Source organism: Scylla paramamosain, chromosome 13 (genome assembly GCF_035594125.1).
Source record: "Scylla paramamosain isolate STU-SP2022 chromosome 13, ASM3559412v1, whole genome shotgun sequence".
NCBI lineage: Eukaryota > Metazoa > Arthropoda > Malacostraca > Decapoda > Portunidae > Scylla > Scylla paramamosain.
In genome coordinates this window covers 6287501-6307500 of record NC_087163.1, presented here as the reverse complement: position 1 = coordinate 6307500, position 20000 = coordinate 6287501, and the positions used below count along the sequence as shown (strand labels likewise).

The window sequence follows — 20000 nt, the reverse complement described above, 5'->3', positions numbered from 1 at the left end:
CGGTTAGGGTTCGCACTGTGTCAAAGCCGTGGATCTTCTTAGCCATCTGTATAACCATACGGAAGAAGCCCTGATCTTTGACTGCGTCCGCTGCGTTCACGAAGGGAATGTTGACGGTGACCAGAACGTCTTCCTCGGCTCCATTTGACATTTCGGGTTGAAAGAAGTACAACGGTTTGGTCCTGTAGGTAACGGAGCCGTTGGAATGAAACTCGATCTCCTCTTTGGTTTCCTTCATCAGGTACACGTAGGGGCCTCGTTCCTGCACCCGTGGTCTGTCTCCAGCCATGAACTGCTTGGGATTCGTCAGGTTAAATACATAAACTTTGTAGTACACGGGAACAGGTGTGTCTACCCAGGACTCATACTTCTGGCCGCCCTGACGGAGCACCATTTGGTTCACGGCCACCGAGTGCACAACGCTGTCGTACCCTGCCAGCATGAAGATGACGGTCGCGGCACACCACACGGCCACCATCCATAGGCAACACCGACACCTCGCACTCCTGTTCACGCGGGACACCACAACGTTCATGCTCGCCGGTGTCCCATTGGCCATATTTTTCTCCATCTCCATCTCGGCAGTATTACACTCAGGTGCTGTATAAATATTCAAGTTACTGGCCCGTTAGTCCTGTCAGGGGTCGGCATTTCTTTCTCACTTCTAATCGCCGCTTATTACTTTCACGTGTGTAAACAAATTTATGGTCCCGTCACTGATAATCTGTGGCTGTCCTCTCACGCGTCACCTGCCTGCCGTCACCACGCTTGCCTGCACGTGACGCTGATGCTCGCCTGCTCTCGTATTTTCACTTACAGTTTTGTCCTTTGTAGCTGCACCTCGATTCCCATCACAAAGAAGTTCCGGTCACTCTTGGGACAATGTATGCGACCAGTCAGGGCTCAGGACACACTGTAAAATATCCTGGCAACCTCCCTTAGTGATGCCATGAGTGACGGTGACTTGGAATCCTGGAGATAGCTGAGCTACATGGCGCACCTTGTGACGTTATACTGATACAGGTAATGTTATGCAGCCTTGGAAAACGTTCATGAAGGCTGATCAATACTAACACTCTTCAAACTAGGATCACACTAGCGCTCACCCCACGTTGCCAGGCACGAATCTTGCTCTCGTACACATGTGACCGCTCGCTCATTGTTCTCCTTCTCGTTAGGATAACGTTTAGCTGGATGTTAACGCACCACACACTTGCTGCGTTCGATTTCATACCTAGTGTTGCCTTGCTGTGTGCAGGTGTTCCTATAATGGACGGGCGGGAACGAACTATTGCTTGAGTTTCATCGTGCGCCAGGCAGTGAGCTGCACGTCGGGGCAAGAGACACCGTGAGAGCATTTTTATGTGCATATTAATGTAGCTTTTAAAATAATTTTAATTATGAATCAAACCGCACTTGTGCTCAAGTCCTGAATACATTTACGTCAGTAGTTGCAGGTGAGGTGGCTGTATTACTTGGGAATGGTTAGTTTAAAGACTTTAAAATCACTAGCATGTAACTCACTTCACCTTCGACAGACGTGCCCGGGGTCATTTTCCCTGAGCCGGACACCACGCCTGTCACCTGATGCTGCCTCCTGATGCCATTAAATACTTGGTGGTGACGATTCGTACATATGAATCGACGCGTCTTCAAGCCACATGAAACTCTGCCTAATATCCGGCTACACCTGAGCTACGTGAGAAAGGAGAAGCAACGCGTAGAAAGTGACTAGACAAATGACTAACATGCAACTCTACGTGTTTGTGTTTTATTATTTTTATAACTAAATCTCACGTAATATTCACGGTAGCTAAAAATATATAAAATAATAATGTCTTGATGAGAACACTGAACCTGCGCCTTTGTCCTTTAATCTCTGAGCATCGCTGTACATAGTACGTGAGCGAGGTGAGTAACGAGCAGGAACGGCCACTTAATGCAAAGAAAACAGAGTAACAAAGAAACGATATCCCGGAAATTGTCAGATGTACCCTGCTCGGCATATGAATAATAATGATATTATAAACAAAGGAACAAGTCGATGAACTAAACAGGCAAACAAACGTCGCCCCTCACGCCATATCAGCGGGAAACCATGCCCAAGTGTTCCTCCGAGTTAGGCCTAAGGGAGGGAGGGCGGCTGAGGTGGGGGGAGTCGAGGCAGTCTCCAATGGGCCCTGACCTCACCGGCGCCCACAGCACACCGTATTCCCGAGTGTCCCAACAACTTTTACTCTCTATATGTGATGGGAAGGAAAATGAGGGACAGGCATATATATATATATATATATATATATATATATATATATATATATATATATATATATATATATATATATATATATATATATATATATACATTATGACCGCCAGCCTTCTGGGTCACCCTTTGTTTGGTGAACGAGGAAAGGTGACATGTGTGGGAATAATACAGCATACGTATATTGATACATCCGCGCCGCCAGCACGCCGTGATATTCATTCCCTCCTTGTGAGGTTGACTGGCTGATTGGTTGATTCGGTACGCCGCAACAACAGGGTCATGTGGCGCCAGTCGTTGTGGAGACTTGATAGTGAAGACTCAGATATGTCCCCTCCATCCTGTCGGCACAATATACGCATAAATATTCCTTTTTAAAAGACGTAACACAAATAAGTAACGTAAAGGATAACACTGGCCTGTACAATACTACTTGTACTCATAATCCCTCCCCCTCATCTACTGTGCGTGATATCTCTACATTTCTAATCACATAATATATATTAACTGTTCCTTCCTGATAAATCAATATATAACAATAAAGCAGAAAATAGTAATATAATGGATAGGAATGCATTGCTCTTATTCATGTATTTCTCATCTCTGGAACACAGTTGGCATGACGTACTGTATATATCTTATTAGTGGTGGGAAAATATTAGCCATTATCGTGATGAACGAGTATACAGATAAATAAGTTATGTTGAAAAATGAATTAAGAATGCATACACAGATCATTGCTATTCTGTACGTCAGTTATATATATATATATATATATATATATATATATATATATATATATATATATATATATATATATATATATATATATATATATATATATATATATATATATATATATATATATATACACACACACACACACACACACACACACACACACACACAAGAACAACATAAAGCAATGTTGTACAGAATAGCAATTACCTGTATATGTATTTTTAATCAATCCCCCCAGCATAATAAATGAGATATAGCATATCTTTTATTAGTCACAGTCTTTCGTAATCAATTAATATAATAATAGGCATTACCGAACGAGTAAATTTAAAGTATCAATTCCTCACCACACTTCGGGGGCATGGTATCAAGAGTGTCGCAACAGGAGATGGGGAAATGTGCTGCGTATCACCCTGTTATCGCGCGCTTGAGGTGTGACATCATTCCAGTCACGACTCGGTGCTTTTAACATACCAACGCACCATAGTGTACCTTATGTGCCACCACACATGCCTCTCCTAAAACATAAAAAAAAAAAGCCGGCATATTTTCCTATTTACTTTGATAACTAGGACGGCAGGTCTTTAGGGTGAGTTAGCCCAACCAGACCACACCAGACCTACAACCTCTTTAAGTCTACCTCATCTCAGAGAGGCTCTATGGGTGGGTGGGAGTACTGTAAGCAAGAGCAACGTAGAACAAGATGTGTAGCGGCGGCAGAAATTCCCTGTTGACGACGGTAAAGTTGCGCAAATTGTCGTGAATGAGGGAGGACAAGGGAGGACAAGGCAAGTGGTGGTGGTGGAGGAGGTGGAGGCGGAGGCGGCGATGCGGGTGCTGGTCTCCACCGTCTCGCTCAAGGAACACCACTGGTAACCTGATTATCCGGAGCCACGCATGACCCCACGGCGCCTCCTCACTGCTGCTGTGCCTCGTCCATCACCACGCACAGGAGCACAAAGGAGGAACAGACATCAGCTGATCTGTTGCCCTTTACGAGACTAACACAAGACTAACTCAACCACCACCGTCACCACTTACAGTTTAAACTTCTATTTCATCATATTATTACTACTCCTCTGCCCATATTACCACCGTTATTGCTCCCCCTCTACATTCACCATCTCTCACTCATTCACTTAAGTAACTGCGCCTTTCATTATATTCTTGTCTCTTCTCTACCCATACCATAATCTTCCCTCATCGCTATCACCGCCACATCCATCACCATCAGCACCATCATTCACCTCACTATTCCTTCTTCACTATCCTACTGCTCCTCCTCTCTCTTCCTCACCCATACCATCACCATCTTGCTCCGTATCCTGTTTTACACTTACTATCATCACCACAACACATCCATCACTATCACCACCATGAGTCACTACACTCAACCGCCTCTGCGCCTAACATCACCGTACTGCTCCTCCTCTACTCGTACCTCATCACCATACTGACTTGCCCTCTACATTCACCATCATTTCATTCATTATAACCTCTGTCATTGTCACGTCACTGCTTGTCCCTTACCATTCTGTTGCTCCTAGTCTCCCATCACTATAATACTGCTCTTCCACTTCACTGCACCATCATCTTCCTCTGTCATCACCATTTACCAGATACTCTTCCACCAACCACCACCACCTACCACTACTACTAACACCACCACCACCACCACCACCACCACCTAGCTACTGTCCATGCCTCTTCACTGCCTTTACACTTTCTTTAGTATTATTGCTGCCTACGCGTCATCCACGTATCCACGGCTGCCAACATCCACTTGACAGCATCGTGGACTTCCACTTTCACTTTCCTTGCCTCCACATTCCTCAGCAACCACCACCACCACCACCACCATCATAGTCTCGCTTCAGTATGACCATCAGCTCACACACACACACACAGACGCACACACATGAATGCATTGATAAATTAGTAAATGAAACTGAAATAAATAGGTGAATGAATGAATAAAACGTAAGTAAGTCAACAAATAGATGAAAATAAATGTAAAATGTAGAATAAATTAACTGATAGACTGATAGATAGGTGAATAAAAAAATGAGTGAAATAAAATGAAACATGGAACACCAATTTTATACATAACACACACACACACACACACACACACACACACACACACACACACACACACACACACACACACACACAACTTAGGCATCGTTGCCACTGCCATTAACAACAACAACAACAACAACAACAACAACGCAACCACCACCACCACCACCACAACAACACTCTTCTTCAGCGAAGATGCGAGCGAGAAAAAAAGTTACAAAAAAACTCTTTTAAACATCCGGTAATGAATGGCCCGTGATTAATCTTCCCCTTGTTTGAACGGGATAAGGTTACAGGATGCAGAACCACAACAAAAAAGGACAAATAAATACAAAAATTACAAGGCTAGAGGTCTGGTAGCATTTCTGAATACATCCACTGTATGATTTTCTTCTTTTGAGAACTAGGTGCTTGTGAAGTTATTCATAGAGAGTGTATACAGTTTACATTGGCTGACCATTATTACTGCCACCACCACCACACCATAACTATTACTACTACCACCACCATTACTACTACTACTACTACTACTACTACTACTACTACTACTACTACTGCTGCTGCTGCTGCTGCTGCTGCTGCTGCTGCTGCTGCTGCTGCTGTTGCTGCTGCTACCTATACTACTTCCACTTTTAGTATGATTAACGTTACCCACACTGTCATGTTCTATAATTATCTAGTTGGAAGATTGCAAATGCTTAAGTGATTTTTCTGTTTTTATTTTATTTCAAAGATTAAGTTTTACATCTTCATGTTCTTAAACAGACTGAAGCCACAGAAGATAAAGATAGTTAGATACATAGTGTGTAGATACAATTCCAGAAATTGCGAAACGTGTGAGAGATACATAAGCTTTGTTGACATTACGTGTTGGTTTGTGTGTTTGTTGATGGTGAGAAGTGATTCTTTAAAGTGATTGTTCCTCTACTAACGCTTGCATACACACAAACATATGTACATATACCAACTTCTAATTAAAGCCACATTATAATGGTAATCAACAAATGTTCTTATAAGTTTTACACTACTTGTTAGACCAGCGAGACCAGCTGTACAAAAATGTGGAGGTGCCGCGTGCAGGCCAGCAGGGCAGAGGCACACCGCTGGTCCTGCCCGGCAAGCCTCCTGCAAAACTATGACTTCAACAGTCCCCAAAAGTATAAATTTCCCACGTGCAGTCCAGGGTTAGTATCTAAACACTGGTCTACTGAAGACTGGTAAGTTTACCTGTGTGATATGTAACAAGAGTCAGGGTGGTCGTTAGCGGCACTACCTGCTCGGGGCTGTGGGATCGCCTCTTTTGTACTCGCGCTGATGTTGCCTGCGTGTGTGTAGGAAAACAACAAAGCTTGAACAACCAGGTCTTCTGACAAGAGTGTTGAGGATACCTCCAGACATGCATAACCTAACACCAAAGTTTTACAGTAAAGTTTCACGCAATCAAGAAGATAGAAGTTTTCTTAAGCACTAAATTCTTATAATATAATAGATACTGAGTACTTTTTAACGAGTCGGTGCAAAACATTGTCTTAACACATAACATGTACACAAAACCAACATACCTTCATTACATAATTCACATTTTGGTAGTGCATGTAATTTACAAAGTTAAAAAAAAAAAAAAAAGTTTCAGCCAATCAGAAGAGGGCATCTGAGAAAAGGGAGGAGCCAGAGCGAGGCGTGTCACACTCCTACTCGTGCGCTGATTGGCTGGAGGGATGGTTGATTGGTGGGGCACGCAAGGCTCCAACAGTACCATCACCTTATTGGCAGTTCTATTCCAGTTCCATTGATGAAGAATTCTCATTGGCTAAAACCCGAACATCTATATATGTATAATATATGTATATGAAGGTAAGACAGAGAGAACGAAGACAAGAAGCTTCATCAGCACGGCCTACGTAACTAGATTCAACAAGAGCACATCAAGTGACTTCAGGATGGTCAGAGGAATAGTCTAGGACCAGAAAAGGGGACTCAGAGGTATAGATACAACGCTTAGTACAGGGAATCGACTGCAATATTATGTGGTGTTATTGCTCGCATACAATCTACTGTGACCTATGTGGAGACGGGGCCAACAACATGGAAGACAAAGCTAACTTATGAACCGTAGCGACTTGACAACAAGGTCACGATACTGAAGTGTCTACGTGTAGGGGCGTCCACGGACCACTACCTACTATTTCCTCCTTTACAAGCTGGAAGACCCAATGGGCATTCGTTGCCTTGGTCCCGCGACAACAACACCTACTCTACAGAACAACGTTTTACAAGGTTTGTTCAAACTACTAATATTACCTATCATTTTGATATGCACAAGTATCCTGAAAAATGGAAGACCGTCTGGAAGCCCTTTGCAAAGTAATCTTGCTAGAGGCACTGTGGGAATCCGCCTCAGCAGCCCCAGGCTGGCGCTGCATCGCCGCTGCCGGAACCAAGAAAAAACATGAAACATCTCAATCGATTATTCTTTGGTCAATTTTGATACACTTTTTTTTTTTCGTTTCTTTTGTAAGCGTTTCTCTTTAATTACGTAGAAATGGAGCAGCTGGGCGTCCTGTGGGCTGCTGAGGCTCGACACAAGTGCGTCTGTTTGTAATCGTACACTGTACAGTGACCTGCGGCCCGTGAGTGTGGCGCCACCCGCCTCACGAACACTACGTACTGCTTAATAAATAATAGGGCTACACCCTGCAATGCCTTCATTTATCATTGGTATTCAGCGAAATATACTATTCTGAAGTTTATATATAAGTTAGTCCAAACTTTGAAAATTAAAAAATATGTATTACTCTATGTCTTGCTTTCTGAGCACAAAAGTATTTCTCTGTCGAAAGGGAAAAGGCGATAAGGCAAGACTAATGATTATAATTCTCTCAAGTGTTTCAGCTGTTTAAATACATCCAAACATTTTACTTGGCCGAAGCGCCATCTATATATTTCAACTATAAACATTCAAACTGTACAACAAATATCATTACGGTGCAAACACGATGCATAAATGTCTCCATAAAGATGTGAGGTAAAGTTCCGGTCCCCAACCGCGCCGGACTGCTGCAGTGGATCAGCAACACTGGCCGCCCCTGGCGCGCGCTGGGCCACTGAACTTCTAAGACACAGTTATGAACTAAAGTCACTTGGATCGAGGTTCCAGTGACGGAAGCAGCAGTATGCTGAGGAGACGTGCTGAGCCAAGTAACAGTTAAAAACACTGAGGGGAAAGATTAAATTAATTTCTGACTAGTTCCTCCTGCAGCCGAGAGGGTGAGTGGTTCTCGTGGTCCTACAGGCTGAACACTCAGCTCCACTCGCTACAACACCTGGTCTTCCTTTTAAAGCATTTCATCCAAAAACAAAGCTAAATTGTTCATACATTAAGTCTATAAATATAAGGTATTCTGTCATTTATCAACAAGGAAAAGGCTAAATTACGGAGCAGCCATAGCCATAGCATACCATGGGCGGCGGTACAGCACAGAACGCCACTGTGACCACCTGGCTCCCTGCTGCTGCTTCCCATGACCCGCCCTGGGAAGCTGACCACCGTGTGACTATTGCGTGCTCTTTGACCTGACGCCACAACTTACACCAAGCTTCTGAGGTTGCACCCTTGCAGGTCTTCCTGGTCGGCTCTCTGTCTGTCTGATGTTGTCCGCGTTTCTTAACCCTCACAAACTGTACCTATGAAAGAGCCGTCCCAGCCGGATTGACGCACGCCCTGCACAAGCGGGTGAGGATGGTGGTGGTGGTGGTGGTGTGCTGACGAATTCTCTAAACTGGTGTGGCGCTCTCCCTGCTTCCATACTTATTCTTCAGGGCATTGAGGTCCACCTCCGGCCGTGTGATGGCATATAACCTCTGTAATAAACAATGTAGGCGTCAGATCCCTTTTTTAAATTTAATTATAATTTTCTATAGTAAGAAGTAGGTTAAAAAAAGAAAACAGACTAATCCGACTCGCTACCAAAGTATGCTGCTATTTAAATAATAAGTTTTTCACACTTTTCCCTCGAACACCCACGCAATAACAATTTCCCTTAGTCGTGAGCAGGTAAAAATAACTGTGAGGTTACCCCTGTAACTTGATACTTTTGTTTGGCATTATATGAAACACCGTGAGACTTACGTAACTACTACCTGTTCGGGAGGAGGCATGAGGGGGCGCGCACGCACGCACACACACACACACACACACACACACACACACACACACACACACACACATTAATATAGCTGCAGACCATAGTGAGACGAAAAACATATATAGACGAAGTGCCTGCGATCGTGACGTCATGGTTTGTTATTCTTTAGTAAACAATAACAAACCGTCCCAGGCTGCAGCTCCCGCACGAACCGCAGAACTAGTGAAGTGGTGTTGTGCTTTCGGTTGTTCAAATAAACGACGCTGAGACAATGTCTCCTTTCACTGATCAGACTAATACAAGAGTAATATCATGGCGAAGAATACTACGCTTGTAATTGTTATATATATATATATATATATATATATATATATATATATATATATATATATATATATATATATATATATATATATATATATATATATATATATATATATATATATGTACACGCACACACACACACACACACACACACACACACACACAAGGATTTGGTAAGATAAAATCGAAAAGCCCCGATGGGATGGAAATTCGCATAATTGTTACGCAGCTCTAGCAAACAGTAGATAAAGAAACTGGAAAAAAAAGTTTGAAAGATACGGACGGTATAAGAAAATATAAATTTTCCTGAACTTAAGCGACCCGAGGAAATGAATAGTACAAGGAAAGAATGTGCCGCAGAAAAAAAAAAAAAACATGAACATATGCAAATCCAAAGGTGTGAGACAAAGAAGTATTAGAAGGCGGGACCACACGAGGGTGACGCAGTCCTCCGAAAGTACAGGTGGTAGATTGATTTATTGACTGATTTAGAGCCGCAACATTACTCTGATAACGAGTTAAGAACACACACACACACACACACACACACACACACACACACACACACACACACTGGACTATTACAGATAAGACCATACTAATGTAGCTCAGGGCCTGTACAACATATTACGTAAACACACACACACACACACACACACACACACACACACACACACACACACACACACACACACACTACACCTGCACGTCTCACTTCTACCCTGAATATTCTAAAGTCACGAAGTCTCACAACATCCTGCACTCAAGAACAACCGTGTGGCGTCATGATGATATTTACAAGTGACCACCCACCTCAGCGTGTGTGTCCTGAGGCGCATTATATTGTACACATGAAGCGGTTACCTTCTCGATGAATTATATCATTTTCATGAGTGTGCATCTTGAGACAGGATCAGAAGGATTGACGTTAGCTGAGTTAATACGAGGAAGCTGAGGCAGGGCACGAGGGCTGGTAAAACATCCTGAACACTCGGATGATAAGAGAAAACGGAGAATCTCCAGTGTTTTAGGGGTAACAATAAGTTTTCGGCCGGCAAGCGCATGTGTGCCTATAATGTATAATAAATCCATTTCATCGTTTTTTAGGAATAAATTTGACCTATTTTTTTCATCTGTATGGTATAAATGTGTTATATGAAACTGATATTAGATGCAGTGAAATTTATTTTTAGGAGTAACTATAACCAGATGTTTATCCGGAGGACACATACGATTCTGTAAAACCAACATAAGATGTACTTCAGTAATCTTGTGGCTCATATATTGATGCCTGTTGAAACCTCCATGACTTATGTAAAACCAAATATCTGCAGCAAGCCAACAGTCTCAGTGAAGCAGATGGTATCCACTTTTGAGACGATAACCCAATGAACCTTATCGTTAAAAAAAATAAATAAATAAAAAAAAAATAACAGCACGCAGGGATGACGACTCTCTGCAGATTGTCCGAAGAAGAGGAAGACGTCAACGGCACTCCACACCGGATGCACAACAAATATTTAATAACGATCAAAACTACTAGAAGGCACACGACGTGCACAACATGTCCTCCCACTCAAGATCCTGCTCTCACTCACCTGTTGCCAAGTCCCGGGGTGAGGCGAGGTGACGAATTTGTAGATGGCGTAGCCCGGGATGCAAGTCATGGAGGAGAGAGCCATCAGCCAGCCGACGAAGTGGGTCCATCCCGGGAACTCGTAGTCCACGTACTTAGGCGGCGACCACATCACGACGTTGAACATGAACACACCCTGAGCGGGGACGGAAGGAAAGGCACGTTCATTAGCGCAAAAAATCTCGAATCGCTACACTTTTTTCTTGAGATCAGGCAATACTGAGATTAAAACTATACTGTCTGGTAAAGCAAACCATAACTACCACAATTAGCGCTAAAAAGAAAGAGAGAGAAAAAGGTGTGGGCTACCAGTGGTGTTCTTCAGGGTTCTGTCCTATCACCCACTCTCTTCCTATTATTCATCAATGATCTTCTAAACCAGGGGTTCCCAACCTGGGGGTACATTTACTCCCAGTGGTACATATGCACTTTTCAGCGGGTACATTGGGTATCAGAGGATAACTACTGCTGTGCAACACATGGTGTTGTAATCTGCAGTCGGATTGCACGATGTCGTGTTTTTTTTCCAATTTCCCCATTTTAGTAAGCAAAACTTTCATCTGAATTATATCAAGAGTAGGGTGAATACCATTTGGCTTTCACTATTATGGAACTAACCATGGCCGCAATCTGTACCGGGCCTGAAAGGATCAGGTAAGGGACATAATGATCATTATGGATAATTATAAAAAAAAAAAAAAAATATGTATGAGATGGATCAAGATATTTTGTAAATTACTTAGGTTTATTTTATTGATGTTGTCACATTTAGGATTCCTATGCAGTCTACACATAGGTAAAAATTTCATAATAAAATAATATAAAATATTACAGTTCCATCTTTTTATTACTGATTTATTTATGGGTACACGGGAATCTATAAAAGTGTCCAAGGGGTACAGAGGAACAAAAAGGTTGGGAAACCCTCTTCTAAACCAAACTTCTTATCTTATCCACTCCTACGCTGATGATACCATCCTGCACTTTTCCACGTCTTTTCGTAGACGTCCATCCCTTCAGGAAGTAAACAGTTCATGCAGGGAAGCCACAGAACGCCTGACTTCTAATCTTTCTCAAATTTCTGACTGGGGCAGAGCAAACTTAGTATCGTTCAATGCCTCAAAAACTCAGTTCCTCCATCTATCAGCTCAACACAATCTTCCAGACAACTATCCCCTCTTCTTCAATGACAATCAACTGTCTCTCTCTTCTACACTAAACATCCTCGGTCTGTCCTTTACTTATAATCTAAACTGGAAATTTAACATCTCATCTCTAGCTAAAACAGCTTCTATGAAGTTACGCGTTCTAAGTCGTCTCCGCTAGTTTTTCTCACCCACCCCACCCACCAGCTACTAACTCTGTACAGGAGACTTCTCTGTTCTTGTATGGAGTATGCTTCACATAGATAGGGAGGGGGGTTCCACTCATACCGCTGTTTTAGACAAGGTGGAATCAAAATTTTTTCGTCTTATCAACTCTTCTCCTCTAACTGACTGTCTTCAGCCTCTTCCTCCTGCTCCATTCTTACATGTCGTACTTTAATGAGTTTTTATGTATATTCAGGAACAGGAAAGTGTTTACTAATGACATGTATCTGATGGGTGAAAATATTATGAATAAATAGTCTAAGACTTCGGTAATATCACGCCTGAAACTAGTTTTAGCAGATCCTTCATGAAGATGCTCTAGTGAAAGCAAATGACCTGAGACTAGCTACACATCTGTCCCGTTATTCCTAAGTCATCTTATATACAGTGTTAGGTTTGCATCTCTATTTCACCCAGCTTATATGAATTAACGAGGATCTTCCTTTTGCAATAACTTCAAGAATAGTTTGTCTTATTTATTTTATTTTATTTTATTTTATTTATTTATTTGTTTATTTATTTTTATTTATTTATTTATTTTGGGGTGGGGACGTGTTTGCAGACTTTTGCCTTTATTTTTATTAGAAGAACACGTAGTAGGCTAATGTTTTTTTTTTTTCGTTTATTTTTTGCCCTTAGGTAATCCCCTTCAGATGATGAAACTACCTGGTGGAGTTATGGTGTATGGAAATGCAAGATGAAGCAATGGGACTTTACTTTCCCTAACGTTACGATTAAATATTCCTAATTAAGAACATGAGGAAGATTTTGTCGAAACGTTACAGCGTAAAGTATGCCCTACATTTCCTCACAACATTAACTCCACTCACTGGTAATCTTCGCAATATATAAGAAGAGAAATACAAAATAAGGCCAAACACAAGAGAATGATGACTCACGAAGCAGATGGCGGGGGTGACGAACATCCAGCACATCTTCCACCAGAAGAAGGGGTAGTACCCGATCATCTCCTTGACGTTGTCGTACCACTTGTCGGCGCCGTAGCCCCAGCCAATGGCGATGCACTCGAACATGATGAGGAAGATGAGGCACATCCCTGAGGCGGCGTACGAGTCCAGCACTTGGAACACGTACATTCCACCCTGCAAGGAAAGTCACCTTGACCTTCAAGAAACCCGACGTTCCTAAAAACTTCAGTTAAATTGACACTCTTCGGTAACGGATGAAATTCTGATAAACTCAGGTACTTTGACGCTAAAGATCATTCCCTTTATTTTTAACGACTACAGAAATGTAATTGCAGGCATATATATTAGGTACCTTAGTAACACATCGATATTGTTCGGTAAAAAATTCTAGTAAACTCGAGTGCTGTGACGCTAAGGATTATTTTCTCTATGCTTAAACTAGAAGAAAGGTAATTGCAAAGATACATAGAAAGTACATTGATATCACACTGTCATTATTCATTAACGGACGAAAGTCTGAATAAGCTCATGTACTGGGACGCTCGATATGATTTTGCTTTTCTGACTTTAGAGGATTAAAGGAAAGGTAATGAGGTATAATGAGAACACTAGTAAGCACCTCAGTACACATTAACAAAGTAATTGACAGACGAAATTCTGATCTGATGAGTCTTAAACACCAGGACATTCAGCATTTTTGTTCTCTTTTTTGCGAGGGACTACAAAAAGAGGAGTTGGAAGGACATGCAAGTGTACCTCAGTGACGCAGGACAATCCAACAATGTAAGAGAGGACGCAGACGATGGCGATGAAGAGTTCCTTGTACTTGCGGAGGTATTTGGGCCACTCGTCAGACACGGCCGTGATGAAACCCTCAATGGTGCAGAACTGTGGGGAGGAAGGGGATACTGACCACCCTGCGAGGCCTCGGCAAGACGTGACACATAAGAGAGAAAATGACCACGAAGGAAATAGCGAGGAGGAGAGAAGATTAATATCGAAAAATGTGTGGTATAAAAGGTGGAAAGAAGAAAAAGATCACAAGAGAAACAAAACAGAAGAATAAAAGAAAAAAAAGAGTGACACAGAAGATAGAGGGATAGGAAAAGACTATGAGAGAAACAGGAAAAGGGAAGATCAGGAAACATGATGCATTCTTAGGCAATACATTTGTTGCGGAGAATCTATTATGTTGACTAATTTTGTAATTTACTGTATACGGCTTTGATGTGTAAAATATCAGATAAAATATAGCAAAAACAATCTTTTGATTAAATTAGTGATTAAAAAGTATTTTATATCACGGCTAAACTCTCTCTCTCTCTCTCTCTCTCTCTCTCTCTCTCTCTCTCTCTCTCTCTCTCTCTCTCTCTCTCTCTCTCTCTCTCTCTCTCTCTCTCTCTCTCTCTCTCTCTCTCTCTCTCTCTCTCTCTCTCTCTCTCTCTCTCTCTCTCTCTCTCTCTCTCTGCTAAGACTGACAGACAATTAATGTTGACAACTCTCTTCCTCCACACAAAACTACAAGCACCTAATAACACACACACCCTTCACTCCAAAAATTTTAAAATCATGGCGACTCCTACACCAGCCTCGGAGTCCCCATCTGGGGAGGGGACCATAAATGTCCCCAGGTCGGACTGCCTTTCCGTCGACGACCCTAAGTGTCTTGACACCCCCCTCAACTTTTTCTTCATTAACTTCTGCAACATTCGCGGTCTAAGATCTAATTTTCAATCTGTAGAACACCACCTCTCCTCTTCTAAACCTCATCTTCTTTTCCTCACTGAAACTCAGGTGTCTGAGGCAACTGACAGTAGCCCCTTTTCTGTTCCCTCCTACTTTCTCTATCCTCATTTTCGATCCAAAGCTGGATGCTGCGTTTATGTGCGCAATGACTTAACCTGCTCTCGTGCCCACGCTCTTGAATCTTCCGAGTTTTCCACCATCTGGCTACGACTACAGAGTCATTCTCATACTAAATTTATCTGTGCTGTATACCTCTCTCCTAACTCCTCTGACTATAAGAAATTCTTTGACTATTTAACTTCCAAAGTGGAGCACATTCTGACCCTCTTCCCTTTTGCAGAGATCTCCATTCTTGGAGACTTCAATGTTCACCACCAGCTTTGGCTTTCCTCTCCCTTCACTGACCATCCTGGTGAACTAGCCTACAACTTTGCTATCCTCCATGACCTAGAGCAATTGGTGCAACACCCTACTCGTATTCCTGACCGTCTTGGAGATACGCCCAACATTCTTGACCTTTTCCTGACCTCTAATCCTTCTGCTTATGCTGTCACCCTTTCTTCTCCGTTGGGCTCCTCCGATCACAATCTCATATCTTTATCTTGTCCTATCACTCCAATCCCTCCTCAGGATCCCCCTAAGCGAAGGTGCCTCTGGCGTTTTGCCTCTGCTAGTTGGGGGGACCTGAGGCGGTATTTTGCTGATTTTCCTTGGAATGACTACTGCTTCCGTGTCAGAGACCCGTCTTTGTGTGCTGAGCGCATAACAGAGGTGATAGTGTCTGGCATGGAGGCGTACATTCCTCACTCTTTTTCTCGTCCTAAACCTTCTAAACCTTGGTTTAACACAGCTTGTTCTCGTGCTATACATGATAGAGAGGTGGCCCACAAAAGGTACTTAAGCCTTCCTTCACCAGAATCTCATGCACTTTATATTTCTGCCCGGAACCATGCCAAGTCTGTTCTCCAACTAGCCAAAAACTCCTTCATTAACAGAAAATGTCAAAACCTTTCAAGATCTAACTCCCCTCGTGATTTCTGGCATCTAGCCAAAAATATCTCCAATAACTTTGCTTCTTCTTCTTTCCCTCCTCTACTTCAACCAGATGGCACCACTGCTATCACATCTATTTCTAAAGCTGAACTCTTTGCTCAAACCTTTGCTAAAAACTCTACCTTGGACGATTCTGGGCTTGTTCCTCCCTCTCCTCCACCCTCTGACTACTTCATGCCTCGTATTAAAATTCTTCGTAATGATGTTTTCCATGCCCTCGCTGGCCTAAACCCTCAGAAGGCTTATGGACCTGATGGGGTCCCTCCTATTGTTCTCCGAAACTGTGCCTCCGTGCTTGCACCTTGCCTAGTCAAACTCTTTCAGCTCTGTCTGTCAACATCTACCTTTCCTTCTTGCTGGAAGTTTGCCTACATTCAACCTGTTCCTAAAAAGGGTGACCGCTCTAATCCCTCAAACTACCGTCCTATTGCTTTAATTTCCTGCTTATCTAAAGTTTTTGAATCTATCCTCAACAGGAAGATTCTTAAACATCTATCACTTCACAACCTTCTATCTGATCGCCAGTATGGGTTCCGTCAAGGCCGCTCGACTGGTGATCTTCTGGCTTTCCTTACTGAGTCTTGGTCATCCTCTTTTAGAGACTTTGGTGAAACTTTTGCTGTTGCCTTGGACATATCAAAAGCCTTTGATAGAGTCTGGCACAAAGCTTTGATTTCCAAACTACCCTCCTACGGTTTCTATCCTTCTCTCTGTAACTTCATCTCAAGTTTCCTTTCTGACCGTTCTATTGCTGCTGTGGTAGACGGTCACTGTTCTTCTCCTAAATCTATTAACAGTGGTGTTCCTCAGGGTTCTGTCCTGTCACCCACTCTCTTCTTATTATTCATTAATGATCTTCTAAAACAAACTTCTTGTCCTATCCACTCCTATGCTGATGATACCACCCTGCACTTTTCCACGTCTTTTCATAGACGTCCAACCCTTCAGGAGGTAAACATATCACGCAGGGAAGCCACAGAACGCCTGACTTCTGATCTTTCTAAAATTTCTGATTGGGGCAGAGCAAACTTGGTATTGTTCAATGCCTCAAAAACTCAATTCCTCCATCTATCAACTCGACACAATCTTCCAGACAACTATCCCCTCTTCTTCAATGACACTCAACTATCCCCCTCTTCTACACTGAACATCCTCGGTCTGTCCTTTACTTATAATCTGAACTGGAAACTTCACATCTCATCTCTAGCTAAAACAGCTTCCATGAAGTTAGGTGTTCTGAGACGTCTCCGCCAGTTTTTCTCACCCCCGCAGCTGCTAACTCTGTACAAGGGCCTTATCCGTCCATGTATGGAGTATGCTTCACATGTCTGGGGGGGTTCCACTCATACTGCTGTTCTAGACAGGGTGGAATCAAAAGCTTTTCGTCTCATCAACTCCTCTCCTCTAACTGACTGTCTTCAGCCTCTCTCTCACCGCCGCAATGTTGCATCTCTAGCTGTCTTCTACCGCTATTTTCATGCTAACTGCTCTTCTGATCTTGCTAACTGCATGCCTCCCCTCCTTCCGCGGCCTCGCTGCACAAGACTTTCTTCTTTCTCTCACTCCTATTCTGTCCACCTCTCTAACGCAAGAGTTAACCAGTATTCTCAATCATTCATCCCTTTCTCTGGTAAACTCTGGAACTCCTTGCCTGCTTCTGTATTTCCACCTTCCTATGACTTGAATTCCTTCAAGAGGGAGGTTTCAAGACACTTATCCACCAATTTTTGACCACTGCTTTGACCCTTTTAGGGACTGGCATTTCAGTGGGCATTTTTTTTATTAGATTTTTGTTGCCCTTGGCCAGTATCCTTCCTACATAAAAAAAAAAAAAAAAAAAAAAAATTTGCCACGTGTCAGCACAAAGGTTACCTGAGAGTCGAGTCCCAGCATAATGAACATGAGGAAGAAGAGGGCGGACCACAGAGGCGACACCGGCAGCTGCAGCACCGCCGAAGGGTAAGCGAGGAAAGCGAGACCAGGTCCTGTAGAGAGACCAAAGACATACCACATCAACAGTCAGTCTTTCCACTCACTCTCAAGTTGTAGGGAGTCTGTATAGTTCTTACACTGAACGTCTCCTTTTATATGAAACTAACATGGGCTCAAAACTTTGGAAATTCTACAATTAACATTTTAAAGAAAATTAGAAATTGTCATTTTTTTAATATTATCTCAAAAGAAAAATGAACTCCAAGGTTAAATATCTTCATGAAAATATTCCCTAGGGATTAATTTTGTTTTATGTTTAGACATATTTTTCTAATTGTCCACACCCTCAAAAACTTTCATAAACCAAAAATTAAAGTTCCTCAATATATATATATATATATATATATATATATATATATATATATATATATATATATATATATATATATATATATATATATATATATATATATATATATATATATATATATATATATATATATATATATATATATATATATATATATAGATATAGATATAGATATAGATATAGATATACATATATATATTATAATATGTAGAACGGGGCACGAACCTGAGGCAGCCACATCGGCGACCTCTTTCTTCTGTTGCTCCGCCATGAAGCCCACCACCGAGAAGATGACGAACCCGGCGAAGAAGGAGGTGCAAGAGTTGATGGTACACAGGATGAGGGAGTCCCTGCGGGTGGAGGGGAACGAGGGCCACACTTAGTTTGCCTTTCACTTAAAATTTCACTCATTTCGTTCTATAAATTAACCCTATAACTACTGTTTCCTCTCTACAGGCTTAATAAAAAAGTCTAGTGTAAGTTCAAGAGTACGGTTTTCAAAGATAATGCTGAGAGCAAAACGAGTGATTGAGCAGGTCAGTATGTAAACACTGATTTCTCCTCAAACTTGACAAAAAGGTCTGGAGCAGGTCTGTAGTATACTTTTAAAGGACACCACCAGAGGCAATGTGTAACCGAAACCATTTAGTGCATATTGTTATACTTTTGCTCAGGAAAAACAAATTTGTTCAGTAAAATAAATTAAACATGTGTGATGCTACCATCAGCAAAGAGTTAATAGGCAGCACATTATAGGGCAATATAGTTTGTGGCTATTTTAAGCAGTGATATTATACTGTATAACAGATATAATAACATTTTCCATTTTATTAGACTATTTGCTTATTTTTGCACTGCCAGTAGGAAGACTAATATAAATTTTACAGGTGAAGGACGCATCCAGACTGGAAGAAACGGAGAACTACTCTTGACATCTATTTAAGGCAGGAAGGAATCGTCGACTTGATGCTTTACTGTGAGAAACGTAGGCCTAGAATTTTAATATTCACTGGATACAAGAACGAGTGACTTGACCACTTATATTGAAAAAAAAAAAAAAAAAAAAACTTACCGATAGCAGTTGTTGTGGAACTTATTGTAGGACCCCAGGGCGATGAGGGATCCCAACACGAGAGCATAAGACCAGAACACCTGCGACACAGCCTCCACCCACACCTGTAATACATTAGACAAGTGCATCCCGTTTGTTCGTCTGTTGCCACATACTGTTGTATAATAAGGTGGGGGGAGGAATGAGAGAGGTTAGGGACTGAAAACTGATTGGAGTGATGAGATGGGAAGCGTTGGTTTGAGATAGACGGACAGCAGACAGAGATGAGTAGAGATAATAAGGTTTGGTGTCCATCAGTGTAATTTGTGAGACTGACGATGATGATGACGCTGCATGT

The 20000-nt window shown here is 42.1% G+C and overlaps 2 protein-coding genes across 4 annotated transcripts in view; both read right to left on the bottom strand.

The window, feature by feature from the left end:
• Positions 1 to 2202, bottom strand: part of LOC135106651 (uncharacterized) — a 34822-nt gene extending 32620 nt beyond the window's left edge. Inside the window, exon 1 of the mRNA XM_064015948.1 lies at positions 1 to 2202. This exon is cut by the window's left edge and continues 565 nt beyond it. Within this exon, the coding sequence (XP_063872018.1) occupies positions 1 to 577 (577 nt within the window). The 5' untranslated portion in view covers positions 578 to 2202.
• A 3590-nt stretch (positions 2203 to 5792) lies between these two features.
• Positions 5793 to 20000, bottom strand: part of LOC135106378 (sodium- and chloride-dependent GABA transporter 1-like) — a 78776-nt gene continuing 64568 nt past the window's right edge. For all 3 annotated transcript variants that reach the window (XM_064015328.1, XM_064015329.1, XM_064015327.1), the window contains exons 8-14: positions 19664 to 19767; positions 18817 to 18941; positions 18162 to 18274; positions 14247 to 14378; positions 13461 to 13664; positions 11154 to 11327; positions 5793 to 8947 (exon numbers count right to left, since the gene is read on the bottom strand). In XM_064015328.1, the coding sequence (XP_063871398.1) occupies positions 8861 to 8947; positions 11154 to 11327; positions 13461 to 13664; positions 14247 to 14378; positions 18162 to 18274; positions 18817 to 18941; positions 19664 to 19767 (939 nt within the window). In that variant the 3' untranslated portion in view covers positions 5793 to 8860. The remainder of the gene's footprint in view (positions 8948 to 11153; positions 11328 to 13460; positions 13665 to 14246; positions 14379 to 18161; positions 18275 to 18816; positions 18942 to 19663; positions 19768 to 20000) is intronic.